This window comes from Tachypleus tridentatus, chromosome 2 (genome assembly GCF_004210375.1).
Source record: "Tachypleus tridentatus isolate NWPU-2018 chromosome 2, ASM421037v1, whole genome shotgun sequence".
NCBI lineage: Eukaryota > Metazoa > Arthropoda > Merostomata > Xiphosura > Limulidae > Tachypleus > Tachypleus tridentatus.
In genome coordinates this window covers 113,115,351-113,143,117 of record NC_134826.1, presented here as the reverse complement: position 1 = coordinate 113,143,117, position 27,767 = coordinate 113,115,351, and the positions used below count along the sequence as shown (strand labels likewise).

The window sequence follows — 27,767 nt, the reverse complement described above, 5'->3', positions numbered from 1 at the left end:
ATTCTAATTTAGTCATTTCGGTCATTTGGCATACGTTAACGTTTTGTACAATTGGAGTTCGGGAAGATTTTTTTTTCATTTTTTTTTCTTTTCGTTTCCCTTTCTAAAATTATGATTTGATATCGCTTCTATTACCTTAAAAATAGGTGTAACGTAGTTTAATTCGTTAAGGTAATCGAGGTGCGTTACAGCAGCAAAAACAGTTTCAAGATTTGATGAAAATGCTGTGTTTTTTTAAACTTTAAGAAGCAATTTATACGATTTAAGACTCTGTTTGATATATATATAGAGATATCAAATATTTGCAATAAACACAACAAACAGAATACTTTGTAGAATCGTTTGAAAGTAGTTGAAAATTCAGACAGAACGCAATAAAATTAGATCTATCTATTAGTTAAAACCTCATCTTGGTTTTCCTGTCATAGAATTATAATAATCTGATTACAATGACTTCTACAACATGTTTTAGTAAGCAAAGTATCCATTAAATATATTCCAGTGGCCACTAATAGATATTTTTAAATCTCATTAGGAAGAAAAGGAACAATACTCTGCTACTAGATATCTTCTTAATTACGTAAAAAGTTTGTTAGGCTTCGCATAAAGCATTAAAGGACTATCTGCGCTAGCCGTTACTAATTTAGAAATTATAGAATATAGAGAATAAAGCTAGTCAAGTCAACATCATCTACCGTTAACTCTTGGGATGCTCTTTTACAAGAGAAAAGCGGGAGTAGCCGCCAGATTATAACACCCCTAACAACTGAAAAGATGAACATGTTCATTGACAAGATTTGAATTTGCGACCCACAGACCACCACGCGAGCGCCATAACCACCAAGCTAGGCCTTTTAAAACAAAGAGTGCCCTACAGATAAGCATTAGTACACTCATATGTTGAATAAAGTTTGTAGGATCGATGTAATGTAAGAGAAAGGAGTAAAAGTGAATATAATACGATAGACAAACAAAATGCAATAAAAAGTAAAATGATGAAAAACAAAGGAACAAACATAAAAATAGGCGTTTTTATTACCTATATTGCCCTATTGTCAGAGTTATGGAAGACGGAAAATCGGATTAGTTTTAAATGAAAGGAAATTTTAAACATCTTAGAGGATTAGTAGCCATGAATAACGAATAACGTTCTAAGACTGTTTCTCATGTGTGGTGAGAGGCTCCCTAGTATGCAAACACACTTTTACAATTATTCACCAAGAGAAATACAAAAGCTTTTTGTAGGTGTAACCTTTTCAAGTCATTGTTACATTTGTCACCTCGGAAGACATAAAGTAAAATGCATAACTCATGGTTTAAAGGCCTTTTTCCATATTTTATTCTTGATAGGAAAATTTTAATTGACAGTACTTACTAAATATGTTTTCTGAAGAATAAAACAGCAAACTACAATAGTATGATTTATGAAGGTCCTTTGCAATCAAAGTATTTAGTTAGCCATGTCATTGTTCCAATGAAACTGTCCTATCTTCACCAATGGTCTTCTGCACTTGCATACTCTTAGTATAGATCAAAGTTTATGAGAAGTGTCTACTAAAAACAAGTTTCAATTTGATGATTTTGTTTTCATTAATTAACCCGTTTATAGCCACAAAATTAAGTATTGTGGGGCTTTTATTTTGTTCTTGTATTTGTACACAAAACAGTAAAGGCGTAATATTTATCATTTTACACAAAGAACCCGAGCCATAGCTGTCGTATCCGGGTGCAATGATATCCAACAAATAAAATTAAATTACCCAAAATAACGCAGGTTTCCAGAAATATTATACAGAGTATAGTAAATATCTATTTTCTTATAACAACGTCATATCATGTTATCTGCTGTGTCTATCAAGGGGAATCGAATCCCTGATTCTAATGTTGTAAATCCGAAGAGTTACCACTGTCCTACCGAGCGACTATAGAACGACTAAATCAAACACAAAAAGTAAAGGTAATTAAATAGACAATTGAATAATTAAAATGTTTTTCTTTTCACTTCTGTATCTTTTTTTTATGACTTCTCATTGGGTTATATGGTAGAGAAAAATGTTCTTAAATAGTTACTGCCTTTTCTGATGTAAGGTAATTGCTTCACTTTTATTCCAAAGGACGTTTTATTTTATTTATATGGTTAGCTAATTGTGTGTTAAAATTTGTCTCGAAAGGTTAATATTTATATTTTCATATTTTTTTTGTGTCAGAGTATAAGACGATTTTATACATATCTTTATGACGATGAATGTCATAGTTACGAGTCATCTTGAAAGCATTAATAAATTTCATAAAATAGTACTTCAGGCACGATTAAGCAGTTAATGTACTTGAATTTATGGACTGCAGATAACTGACATATTTCTGTAAGAATGATATTTTGGTTGTTATTGTAATCTGAGGGTTGCGGGTTCGAATCACTGTCACACCAAACATGCTCGTCCTTTCAGCCATGGGGACGTTATAATGTGACAGTCAATTACACTATTAGTTGGTAAAAGAGTAGCCCAAAAGTTGACGGTGGTTGCGGATGACTAGCTGCCTTCCCTCTAGTCTTACACTGCTAAATTAGGGACGGCTAGAGCAGATAGCCCTCGTGTAGTGCTAAATTCAAAACAAACCAAACCGGTTGCTATGTTGGCTTGGAGCTTTCTTCTGAGTTTTTTTGTAAACAAGGTTTCTGGTTGTCACTAGCTAATAAAAGTTTTTAGAAAATAAATATTTTGTTTAACTTACTGTGGTATTATGCGCTTCTCAACATTCTCTTGATGAAAACTAAACTTATGCCTATTTTATACACAATGATTTGGTGTCACTTGCTTACTACGTATTCATTCGAAAATGTGCCGCATTATATATACCTGGTAAAAGCAATGAAACTCATTGCTTTATTCTATCACCACAGTGAACATAAATCAACTACTTTTAATTTGGTTAGTTTTCATCACTGTAGTAAAATCAACATTTCCGCTCTCTTCACATTTGCTGAGTATAAATTTCAATAATAGGATTTTTATAATTATCTTAAGCATTAATTCAAAAACAAACAAACAAACAAGTCGCGATAAATACTAAAGAAATATGACAGTTTGTCTCGCAACCGAAATAGTAAGTTATCTAAATAAATTTTAGCTTTAAATTGAGCTTTAAAGATATTAACAAAATGAGCACCAATACCACGCAACAGAAACTTATTACAAGCAGGAGAAATCACAAACTTAGCTATACCCGTACACAAAAGTAAAATCCTTACACTTCATTTAACGAGAATGCTAGCTAGCTCTATTCTGGTCTGGGCTAACGCGGTTTAAGAGCTTATATTTCAGAGAGGAAGACAGATATGTATAAAGTGTCATCGTAGAAATACTGACGTTCGAAGTCAGTTCTTTGAAGTTGAACGGTTCGTAATGTTCGAGATCTATAAGCGTTCCCAGTTAAATATCAGTAGTTTCCTATTAATAATCTTTTATTCTGAATTATAACTTCCGATGTTTATAACTGACCTGTAGCAAAACAACAATATTAAACTTTTATTACGAGAGATTATCGAAAATTCAGCTGGCAGTATTACTGGCAATTAGTAGTATTTTATATACACATATCGTACATTGCTGTTTCTAACACTCAAGAATCTACAAATTTAGAGAACATATTTAATAGTTAACAATATAAGTTACATACGAGGGCTGTTACATACATCACCGTAAGCCGTGTTAAGCATAGCAAAAGTTTCAGTCGCAGATTTTCCAAGTTTAACACAAAATTTCACAGCAAGTCGTTGCTCCTTCAGGTCATTCATTCTGAAATCTGCCAAACGAAAAAATCGCACTTCACTTAAAACCGCGTAGCTAATACACAAATAAAGATATCTGCAATCGGGAAATGGCGTCGTAATCAGCTGATCTGTGCAAACCTAGTGACACCAAGTGGATTCCTCTGGAACTAACTGGAGCCGCGCAATTCAAACACTCCGCGTATTTTTTTAACAGACCTCGTACATCTCTAAATACATATCTAATTAAAACAAAAATCTACAGTAAAATAAATATACATTAATAGATCCGCTACAAGAGTTTATTGCAGTTTAGTAATTACAAGTAATAGATAATATTATCTTCCGATCAGAGCAAGCTACGTACTTAGGACGAAACAAAAAATCCATCTGGCCATCAGTTAATCTAATTAAATGTACTTTTCTTACATTTCTAGTTATAAAGATTAGAACGCATTTTTTTCAACAGTTGTACATCTTTGCTGCTTTACATCTTTGTTAACATTTTCGGCTATAAGCTCATTAATATCCCACAAGGTTTGACCAGCTAAGTAGACTTAGGTTAGTCCTAAACACAAATTCTTAGCTAACAAAGCAAAACAATCTTTATAATAAATATATAGTAAAACTAAACAATAAAAGCAATTAACAAATAATTAAATTCAACATACCAGTTAGTATCACTAATGCTATTTAAGAAAACAGTAATAAATAAACAAAATGTCTTACTTGAAAAACTCAGAAATAGTAGTTTTTGTCTTGAATCGTAATCGAATGCTACACAAAGATAGTGATATTATACAAACTATTTCTTTTCAAAAGTTAGTTGTAGATATATAAAAACATAGCCGAAATTTCGTGTTTTAATTTTAAAGTGTAATATAGCTTTCGAATGATATTAAAAATTACACTTTTTTTTAAATAGATGTCTGCAAATCAGTTTGGAAGGCTTGAAAAAGACTATTTTTTTAATTGGTAGAGAAAATCTTCATTAAGTTGTTTTTAATTAAAATACAGCTACTGCATGTTCATTTATAGACAGAAGATAAAGATGAGTTATTGAAAGATATGACGTTCTGCTTTAATCAGCTGTATAATTTTGTTGAAATTAGTGCGTTTGTTCCAGCATCTATAAAAGCTGTCGTTTCTAGCATTTGTTTTTTTTATTAATAAACAAGTTGCATCTCTTTTTGTAAAGTCTGGAAATGTAAGAGCAAAACATCAAATGAGATTCTATTATATATATACACGTTAATCACTAAAAAAAGTTATTTTTTACAACTTTTATTGCTTTATGCGTTACAAAGTACTAACAGAAAACTGATGATTAAGCTTAAGGGTCACATTAAGATAAAATTTTTGTTAGGGAAAATATGTTATTAAAAATCACTGACAGTTCCAAGTTTGTTAACACTGATGTTTTCTTCAATGCTATGTTTTGGTTTGTGAATGTAAGAGAAGGTAATGGTAATTTCTACTTGAACTTCTGTACATGTTGGTTTTTAGTTCAGTTCAGAGATCCTTAGAGTTTAGATATAAATACCTCAAAGTTTGAACTATTGACCAGTTTGTTTGTTTGTTGTGAAGCACGAAACTACACAATAAGCTATACGTGTTGTACCCACCAAAGATATCAAAACCCGATTTTTAGCAGTATAAGTCTTTACGTTTACAACTGATTTTCTGGGGTCATATTGGCCAAAGGGAATGCAGCTAGCCAGCAACACCTGCCACCACAAGAGATTTGTCTATTTTTTTAAATCGGTTAATGGCATTTTTTCTCTCTTATAACTCTCTCACTGCTAAAAGTAGGGATAATTTTCAACGCCATCATATTTTGAGCCTCTGAACTTTTGATCAGGAACGCTTACTTTAACTATTACAACATGCGTGGCTCCTTTTGCAGATGCAAATATTATAATTCGATGACATATAATGTTAATGATATGTAAAGCACTAAGCATTTTATATTAGTAACAAAACTACAAACAATCCACAAGTAACACAATACGGTGAAAACTAAATTGAATGGCATCTTCTTGTGTGCCACGTAACTTGTATGCATTTTAAAAATAGATTAGAATAATCAGTGAATTAGATAACATAAAGTAACTTATATAATTTACCAGTTTTACGCAATATAACTGATCATTTTGAAGAAGCCAGTGGTCAAGTAATCCAGGACGGTTGAAAAATTCTGCAACGTTTAGGTTTTTAATTGATTGGTCATTTTTTAAGAACCATAAGTGGCTTATGTATATGAGTAAAATGTGACACGTAAAAACTCACTTAGGGTTTCAGAGGAAAAAAATGATATAAAGATACCATTACAACTTTCACGTGATAATGTAAAATTCTTTAAATTATAATGTAAGATCATGTCGAAGTGGCACCTGTCTTTGAGAATAATTCCAAGAGGTCAAAAAGATCTTAAATAATAACAGGGCTTTCTAGGAGTAATTGTTCACGTTGAAGTTTTTAACAAGGGTGTGTAACTTTAAACATAGAGTGGTCAACCTTGGTAAACATCTTAATAACGTTACATTTACAAAATGGAGGGGTGATAACAAGAGACAAGAGAGGGAGACAAAGAATGAAACTAAAATCACCGATAACAAACACCATACATGGCAGATGAATGAAGTAAACAGCGTGATTTTAAACTCCATCTCTTTCACAACACTTGTAACTGGAAATTATGTCGTGCTGAGGAATTAAAGAAATACATTACTTTATCAAAAAGTTTTCTTCAAACATTTATTTGGTTCATGCAATATATGTTTTAAACAATAAATTCTCGCCTATAGAATATTTTTTTCGGAAGGTAGAAATGTATTTTTTCATAAAGGTTGAGAACAAAAGATGCATCATTAAAAACTTGTTTAATATATGAAAAGCAGCAATTTTTCATGATGATGAGAAACACATTTGAAGTGAAAATGTATTTCAGGACGGCTGTTATGGGTATTAACACCTTTACTAATAAAGCAGAGAACAACGTTTCGACATTCTTAGGTCATCTTCAGGTTAAACTGAAGCAAGTTTTGTTTGTATCCATAATATATTATATCAAGGCATTCTATTGTTACTACTTTATTGTGAACAAAAGTGAATTTTTCGGTATAGAAATCTAGATATTTTGCGAAACGTATGTTTCTAATTGTTTATTTAATTCGTTTTTTGTAAAATGTTTATTTTTTTACATTTTTATTAATCTAACGTCTTTCACTTACAATTGTAAGGATAAAAAACCAGATTCAAGGTCGACGTGAAAGTTTTTGATATGGTTAGTTTCAACACTAAAGTATCGGTGTGTGCATGCACAAGTAAATTACAAATTCTAAAACTGGGCTTTAGTTGCAGCGTATGAAATTAAATTCAGAAGTTTTCCTTTTTTGATGAAGTAAGCTAACAACACACCTCCATAACATTTTTGACAAGATATAATTATCACCTCTAATGTACTAAACCTGCACACAATAAGCTCACGCTATGTGTTTACTCTCTTAAACAATGTACAAACGAAGTATTTATTTTCCATTCCATTCTTTCGCAGCCTAACGTTTTATTCAACTAAATTGAATATGAATATCAAGATAAATAAAGGGTTCTTTGATAGATTGTTTAGGCAGAGTATTCGTGATAAAACTTTGTAGAATAGACGAAAACTGAGGAAGACTTTTGAAACGTCGTCCTCTATACTTGTGTCTCCACAACAGGCAGTTGCAGACCATTCTACAAAGTTTCATCAAATAGAAGGTTTTATTCCCTTTTATAAAAGTCTTTTATTTTTACCAGCATAGCAAATTTATGGATTGAATGACAAGAAGTCGTGAGCGTTGTAGTATTTAAAAATAATCTAATGTTCTATCATATGTCAGTTATATGGCTGATATGTATCTGTCACAAAACCTTGTTGCAGTTTCGTTTCCAACATGCTTAAGAGCAGACAATAGGTTTAACATAGGCAGTAGGCCTATTTCCCCCCCTTCCCTTCAATTGGCACGTGACATTAATATTCGCTTACTAAAACAGTTTGGGTGTTTTAGGAGTCAACATTTTCATTTAAGCTGTTATCTGAAATCGAATCTTTACATACAACTCGGCGGAGTGGCAAGACAGCTTTTATTGCATTCCTTCAAGGTTGGTCTCAACAAACACGAAAACTGGTTTCAGCCACATTTTGGTTAGCGTGTAAATTTAAAGTTTTGAATAAAACATCTTTTGCAAAAAAAAAATTTCATAAAGGCCTGATCTAAGTATTACAGGTTAAATCATTTTTTTTAGATTCGCAACTTTCAAGCTCAACTAAGTGTATACTATAGTTTCAGTGAAATGTTTATAACGATTTAATATTGACAGGAACCCCAGAACCAAAAAATGTAACTCTTCAGTTTCTGAACTAAATTTAAATTTGTGGTTCATGCACAGGGTTTATTTATATACGTTGAGAGAATCATATATCAATACAGTAATAAAAATGTGAACACATGTTTACAAACTACTATGTATATATGTTCTTCTGAGGAGGCCCACAGTAATCATGTTACAAAACTTAATATTTTATTTTCCTATAGAAACTAGACAAATACTATACATAACTCAAGATTACAACATTTGAATTATAAGAGTTGTAGTACAAATGGACTGAAGCAAAACTACTTAAATTTCTTTTAAAACTTATGTATCATAGATTAAATAAGCTCTTCTCTGCTCTTAGTATTATTTGTAGCTTTCTTTTATCTCTACGCACAAACACAGTTATATATGTTTCAATAATTTGTGAGACATAAGTTATGTATCCGGGAAATTGTTTGTCTAATCGATTTAGCACTGATCTATCATCACTGGGAACAAAGTTTTTATTCTATAGGTCCATCTAATAATTCACAATTCTTAAAATTAAAATAGCATGTATATACAGTTCGACACATGTATATATGTTTATAGTTTCGCTATAGGAATGCCATGAAGTGTGAATCAATATTTTGATTTGCCACAGATAATAAATAGTTGTTTAACTATTAAGATACGAATGGTTTTGTGTTTGTAAACTTTACTCTAGAGTATTTTAAAGTATAATTAAAATAAGTAAGTCAGTCTTAATCAGGAATGAAGCGAAAAAACACGGAAAAGCCCACACCGAAGGAAAATCCCTTTATTGTAGATCAACAAAATAATATGTCATAAAAAAAACAAAAGCATTTTTCGCTGCATGTTCGAATTTGGATAACAACAATCTTTTTTGTGTGTTTTCGGATTGAAATAAGGACACTATTCTTTGTATGATTGGATTTAAACAAGAATACTCTTCGTTGTATGATCAGATTTGCACAGTACATGAAGAACTCAAGAACAACATCATTCAGTTATAAAACGAGCTCATACGATCAAGAAATAATTTCACTTTCAAATGTATTTAATCATAAGCTTGATCAGAATTTCACAAAATTTCCTGTCACACGTAAGTTGACTAGTGCAGATGAGGAAACTAGAGTTTCCAACATTTCTATCTTCACATAGGAACAACACGGTAGCCAGTCATTATGTAATAATAAACGACTGAGAAGGCATGCTGGTCACATAACAAAATAAACATCTGAATTAGTTTTCCCGGCCTGATTTGATTAGTAAAACAATGGTGCAGAATCACTGAAGTTCAACGCTGAGGACATCCTCTTATCTACAACTTATAACTAAGTGGTATAACCTGTACTAAAACTTGTAGGAATAAGGGCCTAAGTTATAAAGATATTTAGTTCATGCAAAATGAGCTAGGTATCACAATCGCATGTACCGTCAGTGATTAGTCAGCATTTTTCCGGGAAAGAAAAGAAATTGTTTGAGTTTTGTGTTAGAATTTTAGTTATTTTCTATAAACTTCCAGAAAATGTAATTTTTATAAAACATTCCAACTTAATCTCTAAATATGTTAATTCTTTTTTCCTGAATAAATAATCTAAATTTTATCTATAATATTTTAGCTTTTCACAATGATTTTACAATGAAAACACTATCTTCACATGCACCACAAGCCATTCAAGAAATATAAGATTTTGACAAATTTACTTGCCACATTTTTCCTTTGAATAATCCAAGTATACACGAAAGTATTTCCAAGTATAAATATATAAGGAACCTTTTTTTTATTAATCCAGCATCAATGTCTTCTGTGGAGTGACTAATTGTTGCATAGCTTTGCAAACATACGTGTATAATAAAATTTAAAATACTTTTTAAGGAATTACCAAATATATTACTATTTCTTGCAGTTATGTATATTTAGAGATTGAATACGTTAAAGAACAAGCATGTTGTAACTTCACCACTTTGTTACAGTCTGTGTCGCCACGTTTGATCATGTTCTAGCTGACAGCCGTGCATTTTACAAGAGCTCCGTAGCGTAATTTCAATTGATAATGGCTCCATCATAAGGCTGCTTTGCCCAAAGCAAAACAGTTTTCCATGCTGCTTTGAATAATCCATTTAGTGTACAAAGACGATGTTTCCCCAGTGTCAATTTTAACAACATTATGGCACATAAATGTTTAGTGCTGTTGCCGACATTTGAACAATATGTCTTCGAATAGAATAGTATCAATGCCTGTTTCATTCTCCAACCGATAAAGTATGCAATTGTCCAGCAGACATGTCATAAAGAAGCTTATGTCGATTATCAGACGGATGTCTTTTTTATTTTGAATACCTGGAACATTTTTATGAGTATTGACACTCTCCTTTGTGTTCAAGGATTCTTTTCTAATACACAACGTCGCAATTTGATTACCTACTTACCCTGCCTGTGGTATTGTTGCAGGTATTTTTTTGTGTGGTCTTGTTTCCCCAGTGTGATCCATATCCTTATGTTTTTCAACACAATTAAGTACAAAGAATATTCACTTCTTGGTAATTCTAAATATCCAATCTGGTACATCCTTATGATCTGACTGTTTACATGTTTTCTGTTGAAAAGGACTGTTAAAAACCCTTTTAAAAAGCAGTCAGTTTTTCGATAGCATCACATTACGTACAAAATTTAGTGTTGATATATACCATTTCACTGCGATTTTATGTTGATTATAATTGTCACTTGACTTGCTGATTTGCATATTAAAATCGCTTTAATATAAAATACTCGACCCTCTGTTTAATAGGTTTTTATCATGTAAGACTAAGAAGTGAAATGCTGAAGCACTATAAGAATGAATAATGTACGGCTAAGTGTAGCTTTTCTTTGTTCAACGTATTCAGTCCTGAGGACTTGTTCTGCTTTTTTCTTTGTTTGGTTACTGAACCTTATTTAACATTAAACATATAACGCTCGTGACTTCAATGTATATTTCCGCAGAAATATTTAACGTTGAAGAATATTTAAATATTCACTCTATTTTCTTTTGCTGTAAACTTTAACCTCAATGTTGATGAATCTTTAAATTTTGAAGCTTAGTTTATTTTATATATTAAAGAAGACAAGAGTAAACTAAAGCAGTATGTTCCTGAAAAACAAAACAAAAACAAACTTACTTATAAATGAGATAAGATAACCTACATTAATATCTAAAATAGAATACGTTACAAATAATATACTACATAAAACTTACTGAATTTTTCAAACTAACTTTTATCAACATAATTATTACATTTTGTACAATTTGTCCGTAACATTACATGGTTTGCTTCGGTTTAGTCTCTATTTCATATATATCGCTTCCCCTTAAGATGTTCTGTGCATAACTAATAATGGCACTAGTATAATGCCGAAGCAATATTCTAACAAGTACCAGAAAAATAAAATAAACTTTGTAAACTACCCTATATTTATTATATACAATGACTACGACTCTATCTGGCCAATACGAAGGCTCATCAGGCCAACTTTGATATAAAAGACATAGTAGTGGTTTTCATGAACAATTGTCATAGTGAAAACCAGAATAAACAAGTGAGTTATCATTATTATCATTTTTAGTTAAATTGTTTACAATTCCGCTATTTTTTCTATGTTAATACTAATTACTTGTTTACTCAGATTCTTTCTTTATCGTTAGTATTTTAATTTGACTTAACTTTACTATCATTCATAAGATAGGCCCGGCATGGCCAAGCGTGTTAAGGCGTGCGACTCGTAATCTGAGGATCGCGGGTTCGCATCCCCGTCGCGCCAAACATGTTCGCCCTTTCAGCCGTGAGGGCGTTATAATGTAACGGTCAATCCCACTATTCGTTGGTAAAAGAGTAGCCCAAGAGTTGGCGGTGGGTGGTGATGACTAGCTGCCTTCCCTCTAGTCTTACACTGCTAAATTAGGGACGGCTAGCACAGATAGCCCTCGAGCAGCTTTGTGCGAAATTAAAAAAAAAAAAAACATTCATAAGAACTGGCGGACCAGTCTTCTTATTCCCGAAACAAATCACACAACTAGAATGTTAACGAGAGAAACTTATATTAGTAATTCTAAGAAACCCTAAGTAAAAGCAAAGTACAATATGCTATAAATATGTAACCACACTATATATGCTCTATTCCCTAATGGTCCGGTGTGGCCAGGTGGTTAAGGCGCTCGAATCGTAAGCCAAGGGTCGCATATTCAAATCCCCATCACACTAAACATGTTCGCCCTTTCAGTCGTGGGAGCGTTATAATGTTACTATCAATCCCACTATTCGTTGGTAGAAAAGTTAGCCCAAGAATTAGCGGTTGGAGATGATGACAAGCTCCCTTTCCTCTAGTCTTACACTGCTAAATTAGGGACGGCTAGCTCAGATAGCCTTCGTGTAACTTTGTGCGGAATTAAAAAAAAAAACTATCCCCTACTAGACATAGTAGTGGTATAGTCGATATATGTATATATTATCAGTTTTCATGAAAACCAACTGTTGCGGTGTGAATCAGATTAAGTAAATAAGTTATAATTGTTATCACATTTATTTTCCGTTGTCATGGAGTATAGACTTTGGCTGGCAATGATATTAACATATTACTGAATACAGTTGCTCACCCATTCCCGTGAAAGCACTGCATTTTTCTTACTTTACGGTTTTAATTAAAGATTAACTACTGTAATTTCTAATTTCGTCACGTATCGGTCTTTGTTTTTGGTGCTTTCATCTACTTTTGTGTGGTTTAGACATTTTTATTATGCACTAATGTTAGGTTTGTGTGTTCTCTTAAATAAAGATTTTCAAATTTCGTTTAACGCTCTATAAACTTTCTGAATATTCACTGATCCAGTCATTCATATATTTATTTAGTCAATCCTAGCTCCAATTCACAAGTTAAAAAATTCAGTTATATTTTGGATCATGTCATCATTTTCTTCGTTTGACGTGTTGTTTTTGTCAATAAATTAGTATTCGTTATTTATTTGTAAGCCTACCTATTTGAAATATTTTAAGACATGGTACCAAAACGTCTATTTAGAAAGAGAGGCTTACGTTAGGGTTAGATATTTGTAGAATAGTACTTCATCTCAGCTTCGTTGTATTTTCCCCCATGGTGGCGTTAGTGTCGAATAGAGACACCACCTTTGTTGACTTAGGTTTGACGCTGACCCATTAATCATGATCTTGTTGGATCACGGTAATTATTCATTTTGAGCAGAGAAGAATACGAGTTATTGGTGGTACGCTGGCACTAAACTGAAGTCTGTCAACTTTGTTACAGCTTATACAATACCCGGTCTTCAGTTGGAATATATCACAGCAGGAATCTTGACTGTGTCGTTTTTCTTCTAAACATTACTTCACTGTAACCAATCGGAATTACTGTGTTATAGTGAAATTTCATAAAAGAGAATATTTGTTAATAGCGGTTTCTTCTAATATAAAGTGTCAGATTATAACAAACATGTGTATTTTTAATTTCTTAAATATATTTGTAGTTTTTCTTCCCTAGTTTTATTTGTAACTGATAATAAGATACGCTTTACAACATAGATGTTATACCGATTTCATAAGGTAGAGGAAAATCCACCTTGCACTATAATTAATGTATTATGACGCTACGAAAGGAATCTATGCATATGTATTTGTATCTTTATGTGTATCTATACTTCTATATATATAATTTCAAATATGGTTCATCTACAAATGATTGATGAAATATAACGGTTTACTGAAACACCTCAAGTAATCGATATTTATATTTTATGTTTAACTCAATATCCTCGTTAGTTATTCCATAAAACCAAGATTCATTTGATTATTTCCATCTTGGTACACGTTTTATAGTTTTGAAATGAAAGAAAAGATTCTCAAAAACGTAACTATCACAACATGATGAGACTTATCAATCTGCGTATTCCAAATCGTTAATAGTATTTTAGAAACGTTTTATTGGAACAGGCAATTATTATGAGAACAAGAAAAAGCAGCCGTTGCTTTTTGAATTAACATAAATTTAACCTGCTCATGCGAATTTGTTTAGTATTGATATACTTTATTTCTACTTACACATCTAAAACAAGTCCTACCTGATATACAAAACAGGTTCCTATGCTCATAAAGTATTTTCTACCAAACCGACTTATTACCCTAGACCTACTTCTTCATCCAAACAGGTCATCATAGGTTAATAAATTTCTTAAACTGTTTGTGCCTAACCCTATTATCTAGTATTTGGGAGCTAATCATAGCAAGTTTCGACACTCTAGTGAAGACGAACTTTATCAATAAGGAAGGCAAATGATAAGCTAGATATCCAGAATAAACCACAATGTCAGAAACTGACTTCTAATTTTTGCCCTCTTTAAGATAAGAAATCTTATTTCAAGAAACGAGGATTACAATGTTATTGAAGGTATGAAGTTATAGAATCTATATTTCCTTTAAGACAAAACTAAAGATAAAAATCAGTAAATGTATATGTAGTAAGTTAACCACAATAAACTACGAACTAAAGGAAGGTATAAGCATATGGGGTTCTTTTCTATATTTTTTTTTGTGCGAGGTTATATTAATTTTCTCTTTCTGTTTTTTATATTTTTACTTCTGTCATTGATATCGTAATAGAAAACATCTCGACACTCTTGACACTGCCCTCCAGTGGCTTAGAGGTGTGTCTGCGGACTTACAACGCTAAATCCGGGTTTCGATACCCGTCATGGGCAGAGTACAGATAGCCCATTGTGTAGCTTAATTCAAAACAATAACTCTTGACACTAAATATAATATTTATTGTGAACCACTTTGGGTTTGAGAGAGCGAACACATAAGCAAAACTCCCAGTATATGACTAAATTCTTGATGTAAACACTCAATCAATTACGGTATAACAAGCGTTATTTTTTTTACTAATGAAGGACACGACGTATGCATTAAAGAGTGAGATGTCAAAGCATGTAATTACACTTTTTTTACTTGGAACATTCAGAGCAGAAAACCTCGTTTCATGTTAAAATAAAAAACAAAGAAGTGATTAATGTCCCATTAGCGAACTCATTTACAACTACTTTTAATCATGCTTTCAGCTTCATTAATTACATACGCATGCTCTAATTAGGGTCAGGATAAATCCTACGTCATGATTAGTGTTAAACTATTTATTTGACAAGCGTCAATGACTGTTAAACATAAAACCACTACTTCACTGTCCAGATGTGACTAGGATATTTCCGCCTATTCTTTCTTTATTTTCTTGTTTTCAGTATAGTACACTAAGTTATTCTTTACTTTATCGTCAAAATATTATTTCCATTTCGTTTATTATTTTTGAATTCAAAATCATTTATTTATTTGATTTTCTTTATGGTAGCTTCCCTCACGAGCAGGATATGGTCTTTGGTTAACATGACCAGACTGGTTTGTGGCTTACATCTCGTTGTCCTATAAAAGCGATCCGCGATTTGGAATCGTGGATGCGTTGTGAAAGTGACGGTAAAATCCCACATTCAGTTAGACGAGCGTTAACCAAAAGTTGCCAATATGTGCTTTTGAGTAGCTAGCTGTCTTCTTTTCATTCTATTAGTTCAAAATTAGGAATGGTGAAATGAGATAATCTTCATGTATCCCTGTGCAAATTTTTTTGAAACAAATTAACAAATCTCCACCTAGTTATAACACTTAAAATTCACTTAAGAAACGGAAGATTAAGCAATCAGTTTCATGCTTACTAGATTAAATAGAAAGATAGATATAAAATTTTCAGTTCTTATATATTAGTTTCAACTTATAACTATCCCGAGCAAATACACAGGTAACACAAAAACTGTTTTCTAAAAGTGTGGTAATTTATACCCGAAAATGGGCTCACAATAACGGGCCATCACCTTTAGCTTTGTTCAAACTGGTCTTATAAATAAGATCCACTAAGAAACACGGCAACTGATGTTTTGTATTACGTAAAATGTGAATATGAATGGATTTCATGTATTTATATTATTTCCATTGTTTCGAGGATATATAATAAACCCTTCATGCAATGGATCTTATATGAAAACAACCTCAAATGTTATTTCCTACTACATATTTCTCAGAAGGTTCTTAAAATCATGTGAACACCATTTATTTCTATTGAATGGTGAAAAACATGAAGTTTTTTGTTGTTTTTTTTAATTGAAGCTAGATGGAGGAAAATATTTTATGTATTACATTATATATATATATTATCGCAGTAAAAACTATAAATGTATAACTGAGAATTTATAAATTCAGCTGAAGATTACTATACATCTGTAGTGAGTCACACACAGTCTTCAGTAAAAGTAACAACTATTTCCAAAAAAATGTTTGGTTTGTTAATAGAAGGTTCGATCTTTTCTCCTAATACATTTGTTTATTTGTTTTTAGAGCAAAGTCACATTTTGCTATTTGCTTGTGTTCACTGAAGGAAATTTGTCTCCGGAATTTAATGCTGTAATTCTTAAACGTATATCTGTCCCATGGGTGGATCTTTAATACAAATAAAATAAATTACATGAAAGATAATGGATGTTTTATAATGCATCATGTCCTTTGTTTTTTCTTTTCTGTTGGAAAAAAGTAAATTTTTAAATGTTTTTTTTAAAATAAGCAACAACATTTTGCATACATGGTAAAGAAGCATTGCAATCCTTTATAGTTGTTTCTAATCTTCACCGTTAGATGGCGAATAATGTATCTGCACCCTACTGGCTTTCTGGTATGGTTCCTTTGCAGAAGCATATGTGTAAGTGTTTATGTGTATGTATGTGCGCGAGCCCCGTTTGAGTTCTGTCAGCGATGTTTTTCAGATTTTTTCTTCTTACGTCATGAAAAATGTTGATAAATTGAACTTAATTCTAAGATATTTGAAAAGATAGACTACTTCATATCACTTTCTCAAGACATTTAACTTCCATTCTTTCGTCGGACCTTAAAAAGGAGAACCTTGGCGAGGTAACCATGTCGCGCTTGACTCTGATCTATATATATGGAGTTGTAGGCCTCAGTTTAGTATGTACTTTATCGGTCCCTAATGGAGTCTCTGCCAAAACATTGTTCAAGGTTTACTGGAATTCATCAAATCCCATGTAAGTGATGTTTGTTTTCATCCTTCAAATGCAGACAGTATTTTGTTCTGTATAACATAATTAAAAGAAAGGAGAGATGAATAGACCTATTGAATAATAAAAGAATGGTTTGTGTTGATCATTAAGTCTAAAGCTAAACAAAGAAATATCTGTATTCCAACCACCACGGTATCGAAACCCGCCTTCTGGGGATAAAAGTCGCAGATATACCACTGTCCCACTGGTACGCGTAGAAATATACGAACAATGAACGAAATGAAAGAAACATATATAAGGAATTTGTGTAAATATACAGTATTATGATATGTAAAATCCCAGACTGACGTTAACCAATGAAAGTCAGTATTAAATATTTCAAAGTTTAGATGTTAATTTAATTAAAGTCGATGAAATATTAGTGTCATTATATTCGCATACGCCCCCAGTGACTAAGCGATATGTCTGCAGACTTACAACGCTACAAATCGGGTTTCAATACGCGTGGTAGGCAGAGGACAGATAGATCATTGTGTAACTTTGTACATACGCATGCTAGTTGCGAATATTTGTAAATAAAATGTTTAATTGGATATCTTAATATACTAAAATTTTATCAGATAAGGGTGGACACTCCTATCACTAAATATATACGTACCTAATCATTAATTTTTTTACTATAAAAACTTGAGATTTATTGTAATTTCCTTGTACATTTGTGTAAGGGCCTCGTTGTCCCATAAGTACACATGTTTTAATCGTATAGATCTCGAGTGTCTCTTACTATATATTATATACTATGACAGATGTAGTGTTCCACATATTATTGGATTTACGCTATAAATACCGTTAACAGCAAGTGTACACAAGTAATGACATAAATAATTTTGATACTTGTAAATAAGAACGTAAGAAAAATATATTTAACAAGCTATACTTGATACCCGCCTCGGCATGGCCACGTGGTTAAGGCGCTCAAATCGTAATTTGAGGGTCGCGGTTTAGAATCCCCGTTGCACCAACATGGCTTGCCCTTTCAGCCATAGAGGTGTTATAATGGAACGATCACTTCCACTATCCGTTCGTAAAATCAGTAGCCCAAGAGTTGGCGATGGGTAGTGGCTAGCTGCTTCCCATCTAGTCTTACATTGCTAAATTAGGGACGGCTAGCGCAAATAACCAAATTGTAGCTTTGCACGAAATTCAAAAACAAACTTGATACCGAGTATACCATTGGTTTTACTTTAAGTAGGCGGTTTCCTCTCATCGAAAGTGATTATTTGTATTTCCATTAACTGACTGAAAAGGTTTAAATTGATAAATGGAGAAAATTTAGTTAATTTCATATTAATCTATGAAGTTACTGGTTATTACGATAATACATTTTCGGTACCTCTCCAATATACTCCGAAGGCCATTAAGCCCGTTACTGCGCCAGAAGAGAGGTCGTTTATGCCCTTGGCTTTGATCAGCTGAACAATTTCACAAAGAAAAGTGACCATTACAACTTCTACTTAGAGGTTTTATTTGTTGTTGTTTTCAAAACTCTGTTTTTACTACAGACGATAACAAAATGATTTGCTTCAAATCTTAGCCAACTCGTCTGAAAAATCAGTGTGTCATTAAATTAGGACAATATAACTAGAAATATAGTAGTTATCGAATCAGTCTTCATTATCACTCTTTCTTCCACGAGTTGCAGAAGTCCGTGAAAACAGAAAAGGCAATACAGTGTGTGTATGTGTGTTTTCTTATAGCAAAGCCACATCGGGCTATCTGCTGAGCCCACCGAGGCGAATCGAACCCCTGATTTTAGCGTTATAAATCAGTAGACTTACCGCTGTAGCAGCGGGGAGGCTACACCAATATTGTTTCACAGTTTCTTCTGTACATTCTTGCGGGCAGGTGTGTACGAGGGCTGTTCAAAAAATACGCGGACTGACGTCATAAAACAAAATGTACTTTATTTAGAAGTTACAGGTCTGGGACCCCTTCAAAGTACTCTCCTCCCTAACGCATACACTTATCCCAACGGTGTTTCCACTTGTTGAAACAGTCCTGGTACGCTTCTTTTGTAATGTCCTCCAGCTCCTTCGTCGCATTTGCCTTAATCTCGGGAATCGTCTCAAATCTCCTTCCTTTCAAGGGTCTTTTGAGTTTGGGGAACAAGAAAAATCGCAAGGAGCAAAATCAGGTGAGTAGAGGTGGGTGGAGAAGAACAATGATCGAGTGTTTGGCCAAAAACTCACGAGTTCTGAGGCACAAATTTCGCAGCAACGCGGTGCATCTTCAATTTTTCGGTCAAAATCTCGTAACAAGATCCAACTGATATCCCACACTCTTCAGCAAGCTCCCTGACAGTCAGTCGTCGATTTGCCCGCACCAGGGTGTTGATTTTGTCGACGTGTGGGTCGTCAGTTGACGTGGAAGGACGTCCAGGACGCTCATCATCTTCAATGGACTGTCGACCATCTTTAAAACGTTCATGTTACTTGAAACATGCATACGCTTCATAGCAACATCACCGTAAGCCGTGTTAAGCATAGCAAAAGTTTCAGTCGCAGATTTTCCAAGTTTAACACAAAATTTCACAGCAAGTCGTTGCTCCTTCAGGTCATTCATTCTGAAATCCGCCAAACGAAAAAATCGCACTTCACTTAAAACCGCGTAGCTAATACACATATGAAGATATCTGCAATCGGGAAATGGCGTCGTAATCAGCTGATCTGTGCAAACCTAGCGACACCAAGCGAATTCCCCTGAAGCGTACGGCATGTTTCAAGTAACATGAACGTTTTAAGGATGGTCGACAGTCCATTGAAGATGATGAGCGTCCTGGACGTCCTTCCACGTCAACTGACGACCCACACGTCGACACAATCAACACCCTGGTGCGGGCAAATCGACGTCTGACTGTCAGGGAGCTTGCTGAAGAGTGTGGGATATCAGTTGGATCTTGTTACGAGATTTTGACCAAAAAATTGAAGATGCACCGCGTTGCTGCGAAATTTGTGCCTCAGAACTCGTGAGTTTTTGGCCAAACACTCGATCACTGTTCTTCCCCACACCCCTCCCCTACTCACCTGACCTTGCTCCTTGCGATTTTTTCTTGTTCCCCAAACTCAAAAGACCCTTGAAAGGAAGAAGATTTGAGACGATTCCCGAGATTAAGGCAAATGCGACGAAGGAGCTGGAGGACATTACAAAAGAAGCGTACCAGGACTGTTTCAACAAGTGGAAACACCGTTGGGATAAGTGTGTGCGTTGGGGAGGAGAGTACTTTGAAGGGGTCCCAGACCTGTAACTTCTAAATAAAGTACATTTTGTTTTATGACGTCAGTCCGCGTATTTTTTGAACAGCCCTCGTATATATATATATATATATATGCATCTATAAATACGTTCTCTTGATGATGAAAGTGCTCAGCTCCCAACCTGAAGGTGGTGAATTTGAATCACGTCCCGAAATATTTCGCCCTTTTAGTCGTGGGGGCGTTATATATAATGATCAATCCCACTATTCAACAACGTATAAACTACAGACACGCAAATTATGTATCTTCTCTATTGGGGTTTTATTTTCAAACTTCAATTATTTAGCTTGTCTCATGCTAGAAATGATTTAATTTGGTATTTGAAAAGTTAACTTTCATTAACTTACATTCTGAATCGGATATTAAGTTTCTGCTATTACGTTTCTGCTATTTTTTTAAGAGACAAATCCAAAACACATTTTAAAGGGTAATGATAAAATAATGTTTATCATCTGACAAAGAATGGTTAAAAATTCATGTTTTGAATGCATTTATAACATTTTTGTTCCATTTTCTGAGGGTTGGTGGGTGGATAGCAGACATACACTGAATTTGCTGAAGCATGTACTGAAGAAAATTCTACCATGTTTTGTACACATACATTAATCAATTACTAGTGATCCTTTGTAGTGGAAACTTCAGCTAACGTGATGAGCATTGTCAATAGAAGAAGCAGTAGCGATGCAGTTCAAATGCTCTTGTTTACAAGTGTATTAAAGAACTATTTGTCCATTTAGCCTCTAATAGCCTACTTAATCACTGTAATCTCATACTAAGAAATAACAATCCCGCTTGAATTATTTTTATTTGCTGTCCTGATAGAACTACTCTTTCAATTGTATTAGGATACAACTCTGTAGATGTAGCTATTACTTATTTGGCTCAGACTCTAAGAGAGTGAGCTCTAAAAACTACATTACTACAACAATTCTTATTGTTGCTTTTACTTGTCATTGCACTATTTATGCCTTTTTCTTTTCATGGGTTTGTTTGTCATTGTAGTTATTTTTGTGAGACGCCGACAACCATATATATTTTTTTTTAATTTCACTGTATTTTTAAGAACAATTCTATTCCCTCAAAATTTGTCATTGTTATTCATTCTTTCTCCAACATATCTGTCGTTCTAGATATTTACATATCATTTTTATTTATTGTAAAACTTGCTCTTTTTTATATTTCTGCTCTATGGGACAGCGGTAAATTTATAGACTTATGACACCAAATATTTAGAGTTCGATCTACCATGGCTCACACAGCAAATAGTCCAATGTGGCTTTGCTTTAAAACAACTAAATAAATAATCCTTTCTTGAACATTTTTATTTCTGTATTAAACTAATATGTTATATAATTCTAATCGTATTTATTTTCTTGAATCTTACTTACAAGTTGATTTTTTCATACATATATCAGGTTCTCTGATGCTGCTCTTCAGTTGCGTTCCTGCTCTATACTTGTATGGATAGGTACATAACATGGATTTTATTATATTTTTAATATTTAGTGTATTAATGATTGTTTTCATATGTTTATCATCTTAACCGTCTACAATCTTTAACTAATTGAGTCATGTAACTTGTTTCAGTTTGTTCTTTTTTCTTTCTTTCTTTTTTTGCAAACCAGATGTGTATAATGTCTCTGTACTTTATTTTGATAATTCAGAGAACTATTTACCTTTCCTCGAGATAGATACTATAAATATTTAATGATAGCTATGTTCTATGTTTCATGTACGTAACGTAACATAATGCTAACAATCATTAATATTTTTGAAGGAAAGTATGCAATTTTTGTTTCCAAAAAGCTTCTAGTAAATGTTTTTTTTTTTTTTAAGTTCCATATAACTATATTGATTATAAGATTTAGAATTATTGTTCAGTACATTTTCTAGAATACTTTTTTTTGGATCAAAAGATTTATGACGAACGTCTGTAATGACAGTACCTTCAGTAAATGACAAACTGTCAGAAACACAGAAGTCACATCTTTTGATATGATAGATTAGGCTTCTTTCAATAACTTAGCCAATTTCTCCGAGAAGATTAGCTAGTGTCCCACCGATTTTGAATCAAATGATGTCCTTATTCTTTTGTTCCCAATAACGTAACCAATCTATTTATGTCAGTGACAGTTGGTTCTCTTGTGACGGTTCACTTTACTCGATTACACAGCCAATTTCCATTCGTTACCGGCATCATCACATTAATGGTTTTACCCTCGTGTTAGTTACCATCATAATAAAAAAAAGTAAAAAAAAAGAAACTACTGAGAAAATCGTTCGAGATAGATATTTGACGATTAATTTCTTGAAGCTCCCCATCTGGCCTATGACAAAGTCTTACTCTACTGGTTGTAATCCGATAATCCCACTATCGGCCTATCTATCTAACTTCGTGGGTGCCCGTGATGGATCTTTCCGAACGTATCATAAGTTATTCTGCAGTAATATTGCGACGTATAGTAAATTCTTACATGAAGACCGTTCGCATTTGTCGCTTCAATGCACTAAACACCCGAGTATTAAATATTTCTTCAAATGGGTTCTTCATTCACAAACTGCTCCGTTTAATTATTTTTATTTATACTACATGAGAATTTTTAATAAATAATTCCACGTTTATTTCAAATAAAGTAAAATAAGATTGAGTATTTTATTAGAAAAAATAAATTTATTTAGTTATCCATAACAAAGTAATATACTGAAAACATTTTGCATGTTTCGTGTCATACACATATTTTTTATTAAAGTATATTGTGTTGTTCAGGAATTTTTGTGGTGTTGCAGTTTTGTTTAACACTTATAATGTTTGTCCTAAAATATATAATTTTATTTCTTAAGTTAGCAGCACAGCTTACCTAATGGAACTAAATGGACAACGTGTATTATTTTGAAAATAATTAGGTGTTCAGATATCACCTTAAAGTAGATAATCCACAATTTTTAGAGGTTACTGATATGCGATTAAAAATAAATTTATTCGTGCATGTGAATTTAGTCTTATAAAAATTCTTTTTTTAGCGCTATAAATGTTTCAATTGTATTCAGATACTTGGTTTTTACATTTCGTGATACAATAATGACATACAGTACAACTGTATCCAGGTTTCGCTTCTTGAACGTTTTGTGCTCTTTTCGTTATCGTAACGTAGCGTGATCATGGCTTGGTTTCTCGATTTTCTACATCAAGTTCTGTAACAGACTATTGTGAAGTTTGTGCTTAATATTTGGTTCTGTATATCTCATCTGAATGACTTCTGACCCATGGTTAAAAACATTGCCGGTGGATACCATAAAAAATACAAGTTCTGAAACTGTACTAAACTCTGCTGCACACGCATTAAGACAATTAGTATGCTGTATCACGATTATTATCAAACCTATATAAAAGCCAATGTGTGTCGCGTTACGCTTGATTTCTCAAAATAGGAGTTATAAAAGCCAAAATGCAGACAGAATAGTTCGATTACTGTCTACCCATTATGATTTTAATGACGGAACTAAAAGGGGGACGTAAGGGAAGATACCGTGAAACCTTATAAGTGTAGTGAGTGTCGGGACTACCTAGCTTAGAGCAAAGTGGAAAAAAAAATCATGAAAGCAAAAATACAATTCAATTTTAAACTTAACTCGTTTCTAGATTAAGCAATTTTCTGTTTTATCACCAATGTTTTTAATAAAAAACCGGCCTCTTTAACCAAAGGATACTCTAAATTGAGAAAACGACAAATATTTCTCCAGGTTTGTTGCCTATACATTTAAATTCTTACTTTTGTGAATCCATTGTACGTAGACTAACAACAATATTAGGTTCTACTTCTCTTGCTAAGCAGTATGACATAAAACCATTGTTAAAATGTGGTATTACCAAGACACTTCCTTTATTATATTAGTAGTTGCGACCCGGCATGGCCAAGCGTGTTAAGGCGTTCGACTCGTAATCCGAGGGTCGCGGGTTCGTAATCCCGTTAATACCAAACATGCTCGCCCTTTCAGCCGTGGGGGCGTTATAATGTGACGGTCAATCACACTATTTGTTGGTAAAAGAGTAGCCCAAGAGTTGACGATGGGTGGTGATGACTAGCTGCCTTCCCTCTAGTCTTACACTGCTAAATTAGGGACAGCTAGCGCAGATAGCCCTCGAGTAGCTTTGCGCAAAATTCAAAACCAAAAACAAACAAACAATTAGTAGTTGCTAATCTAACGTTTTACCAATAGTTATTCATTAATTATCTTAATTTTAAGTGGTTCACATAAGAATTTACCAACTTTTTACTCCCCGACTGCACTTTTCTGCCTTTTTGTTTGTTATTTCCAAAATGCATTTATTTCAGTTTACTATGAAAAGTGAGGTTAAGGTATACTATGGAATGGAGTGGGAGTATTTGCCCCGTCTTTTCTTACGAGATTTTGTTTGTTTGTTTCTAAGTTCGCGCAAAGCTACACGAGGGCTATCTACGCTAGCCGTTCCTAACTTAGCAGTGTAAAACTAGAGAGAAGACAGCTAGCTAGTTATCACTACTTACCGCTAACCCAACAGATAGTGAGAGTGACTGTCAGTTACAACGCTCACAGTGCTGAAAGAGAGACCATGTTTGGTGTGAGGGGGATTCAAACCCGCGCCCATCAAATTACGAATCCGAGCGCCTTAACCAACTGGTCATGCTAGACCTTTCATGTAAATCCGTGTACCCAAATCTGATCATAACGTCTTGTTTTTAGTTAAAAATAAGAAACAATCGTATCTTAAAAGAATATATTTGTTAAAATAAAGATGTATTCTGAGAAATATACCCGGCATACTACAAAAAGGAATATGAAGATATATATATGCATTACTTGAAAGTAGTTTTGTGAATGAGGAAACTATTATTTTGAAGGAAATTAACACTTTAACAAGTAATTAGTGTGTGTGTGCACCTACATAATTATTAACGAATATTACGCAACGAAAAAAATTTGTTTATTTTAAATTAATTTTCGCATGTTTTTAAAACATTCATTTTTTCGTTTAAAATATCAGAGCAGTTTGCCTTTACTTGCAATTGAGTTTAATCTTTTGGAAACGATTAATTTTGGTTTTAAAGTAATATTTATTCGTGAGAAAGGAACTGATTCATGATCAGTGTTGAGGGTTAATCGCGCCGTGTAAGAAAAATGTGATGGATTCCATAATTTTCTTGAAATTATTTTCTTCACTGTCAATCGTACTTAGTCATAGGGATATGATTACAACAATTGTCCCAACACCGATCGCACTTAATGATGTGGACATGGTTACTACAATTGTTCTGACACCGATCGTGCTCAGACGTAATGACATGATTACTACAATTATCCCGGCACTGCAGATTACAATTTCAAAGTTAATTCAAAGGACAGTTAGCCCAATCTGATGGTACACATCTTCACAGACTTTCCTCAAACCTTCCAGTCTTCTCGGACATCATCTTTTAAGAACAAATTAAGAAGACCAGAAGCAAAAGGTCCATTGTAGATGGATTGTGGCATGTATGTCGTCAAATGGAATTGTGTTGATTCAATATTTTTTTACTACCTTTGATTTCGAGTTGTGTCTAAAAGCCTACGAACTTTTGGACTGTGACTTTCATCACCTCGTTTATTAACTTCTTAGAGGTGCTACAAAATCACCCCAGTTAGCTTACAATGATATCTTTTTGTTGGAAGAGGATGTTGCCACAGGTTTCTTAATATATGGTGTGGGAACTTATTTGCGATGGTAGATAATCAAGTTTGTTTGTTTGTTTTTGAATTTCGCACAAAGCTACTCGAGGGCTATCTGTGCTATCCGTCGCTAATTTAGTAGTGTAAAGCTAGAGGGAAGGCAGCTAGTCATCACCACCCACCGCGAACTCTTGGGCTACTCTTTTACCAACGAATAGTGAGATTGACCGCCACATTATAACGCCCTCACGGCTGAAAGGGCGAGCATGTTTGGCGCGACGGGGATGCGAACCCGCGACCCTCAGATTACGAGTCGCACGCCTCAACACGCTTGGCCATGCCGGGCCAGATAATGAAGTCTCCCTTATTCTAACTGTTACGCGTATCATTTTAGTAAGCTCACTACACGAGTATCAATTCACTGAAAGACTTTCACATATCTATAAATTTCCGTAGCTGTATTCTCCTGTCAATGGTCGAGAATTCGCTGAGAACTAAATATATACGTGCTACATATGCCGATCTGATACCACAGTTCGCAACAAACCTTCTAGAAAGTGGTAAAGTGGTCTTCTGTAAATAGAATACTTCTATATGCAAAAAAATAACCTTTTCTATATGATAAATCTTTATGATATAATTTAAAATTATATGCTATGTATGTAAAGTCTCATGATTTTTTTGGTTGTGTAAATATTTTTATCTACACAGAGAAGTTTTTTTTTTTTTTACATGTAATATCATTGTTTTCTTGATTAAAACAGATATAATAATAATCATTGAGCAGCTGGCCACTTTTTTTTGGAATGATTTCTTTTATGATAAAAGCAATTGCTTCTCGAATGAGATTGAAAATAACTTGTTGAATCGGTCCTGCTGGTTGAAAATAACTTTTATTTTGTGGAATCTATTATTTTCTGATTTAAAATAACTCATTTCATTGTTGAACTAGTTCTATTAGTTTCTTCTTTTTCTTCTTTAGTCGGTTTTATCTTTATTAGAAACAATATTTTCTATAAAACTAATTTTTTCTTATAACAAGCTAATACCTGTGAAGCTGAGAAAATGATTACTAAACTAAACAATATTTGAAGTAAAGCGAATATGTAATATTCTGCTGTTTTAAATCGAAATAAACATGTTAATATACAATCTTTGTAACATACCACATATAAGCTGCTTCTCTTTGATGTTTTTAGATATTGTGTTCCCAGTATTAATTCTTATGATTGCAGTTCACAGAATATTTTTGACAGTAATTCTTTTATCCATATTGCACTGCAGTTTTTCTGAAACTAGTCTTATACTTCTTATTCATTTAATAGATAAATAAATCAACAACTTCAGATCAATATAAATTATTTACTTTATGTATGGTAATGTAGCGTCCAACAAGTCTTGAGTGAAAAAAAAAGAAAAATCACGAAACAAGAAGTACATAAAAAAATGAAAATTTGTAAAGGAAAAAACAATTCTTCTTTTATTATATTATATAAGTATACCATTGTAAGTTTTCACATCATATGATTCTAACACTTT

At 33.2% G+C, this 27,767-nt stretch overlaps 1 protein-coding gene across 2 annotated transcripts in view; it reads left to right on the top strand.

Annotated features, from left to right (window-relative positions):
* LOC143244865 (ephrin-B1-like) overlaps positions 1–27,767 on the top strand; it is a 375,415-nt gene that overhangs the window by 15,770 nt on the left and 331,878 nt on the right. Inside the window, exon 1 of one of the 2 annotated variants that reach the window (XM_076490293.1) lies at positions 16,949–17,253. The exons of the other annotated variant lie outside the window; for it this stretch is intronic. Coding sequence (XP_076346408.1) covers positions 17,126–17,253 — 128 coding nt within the window. The 5' untranslated portion in view covers positions 16,949–17,125. Of the gene's footprint in view, positions 1–16,948; positions 17,254–27,767 lie in introns of those variants that run through there. 2 annotated transcript variants of the gene reach the window in all.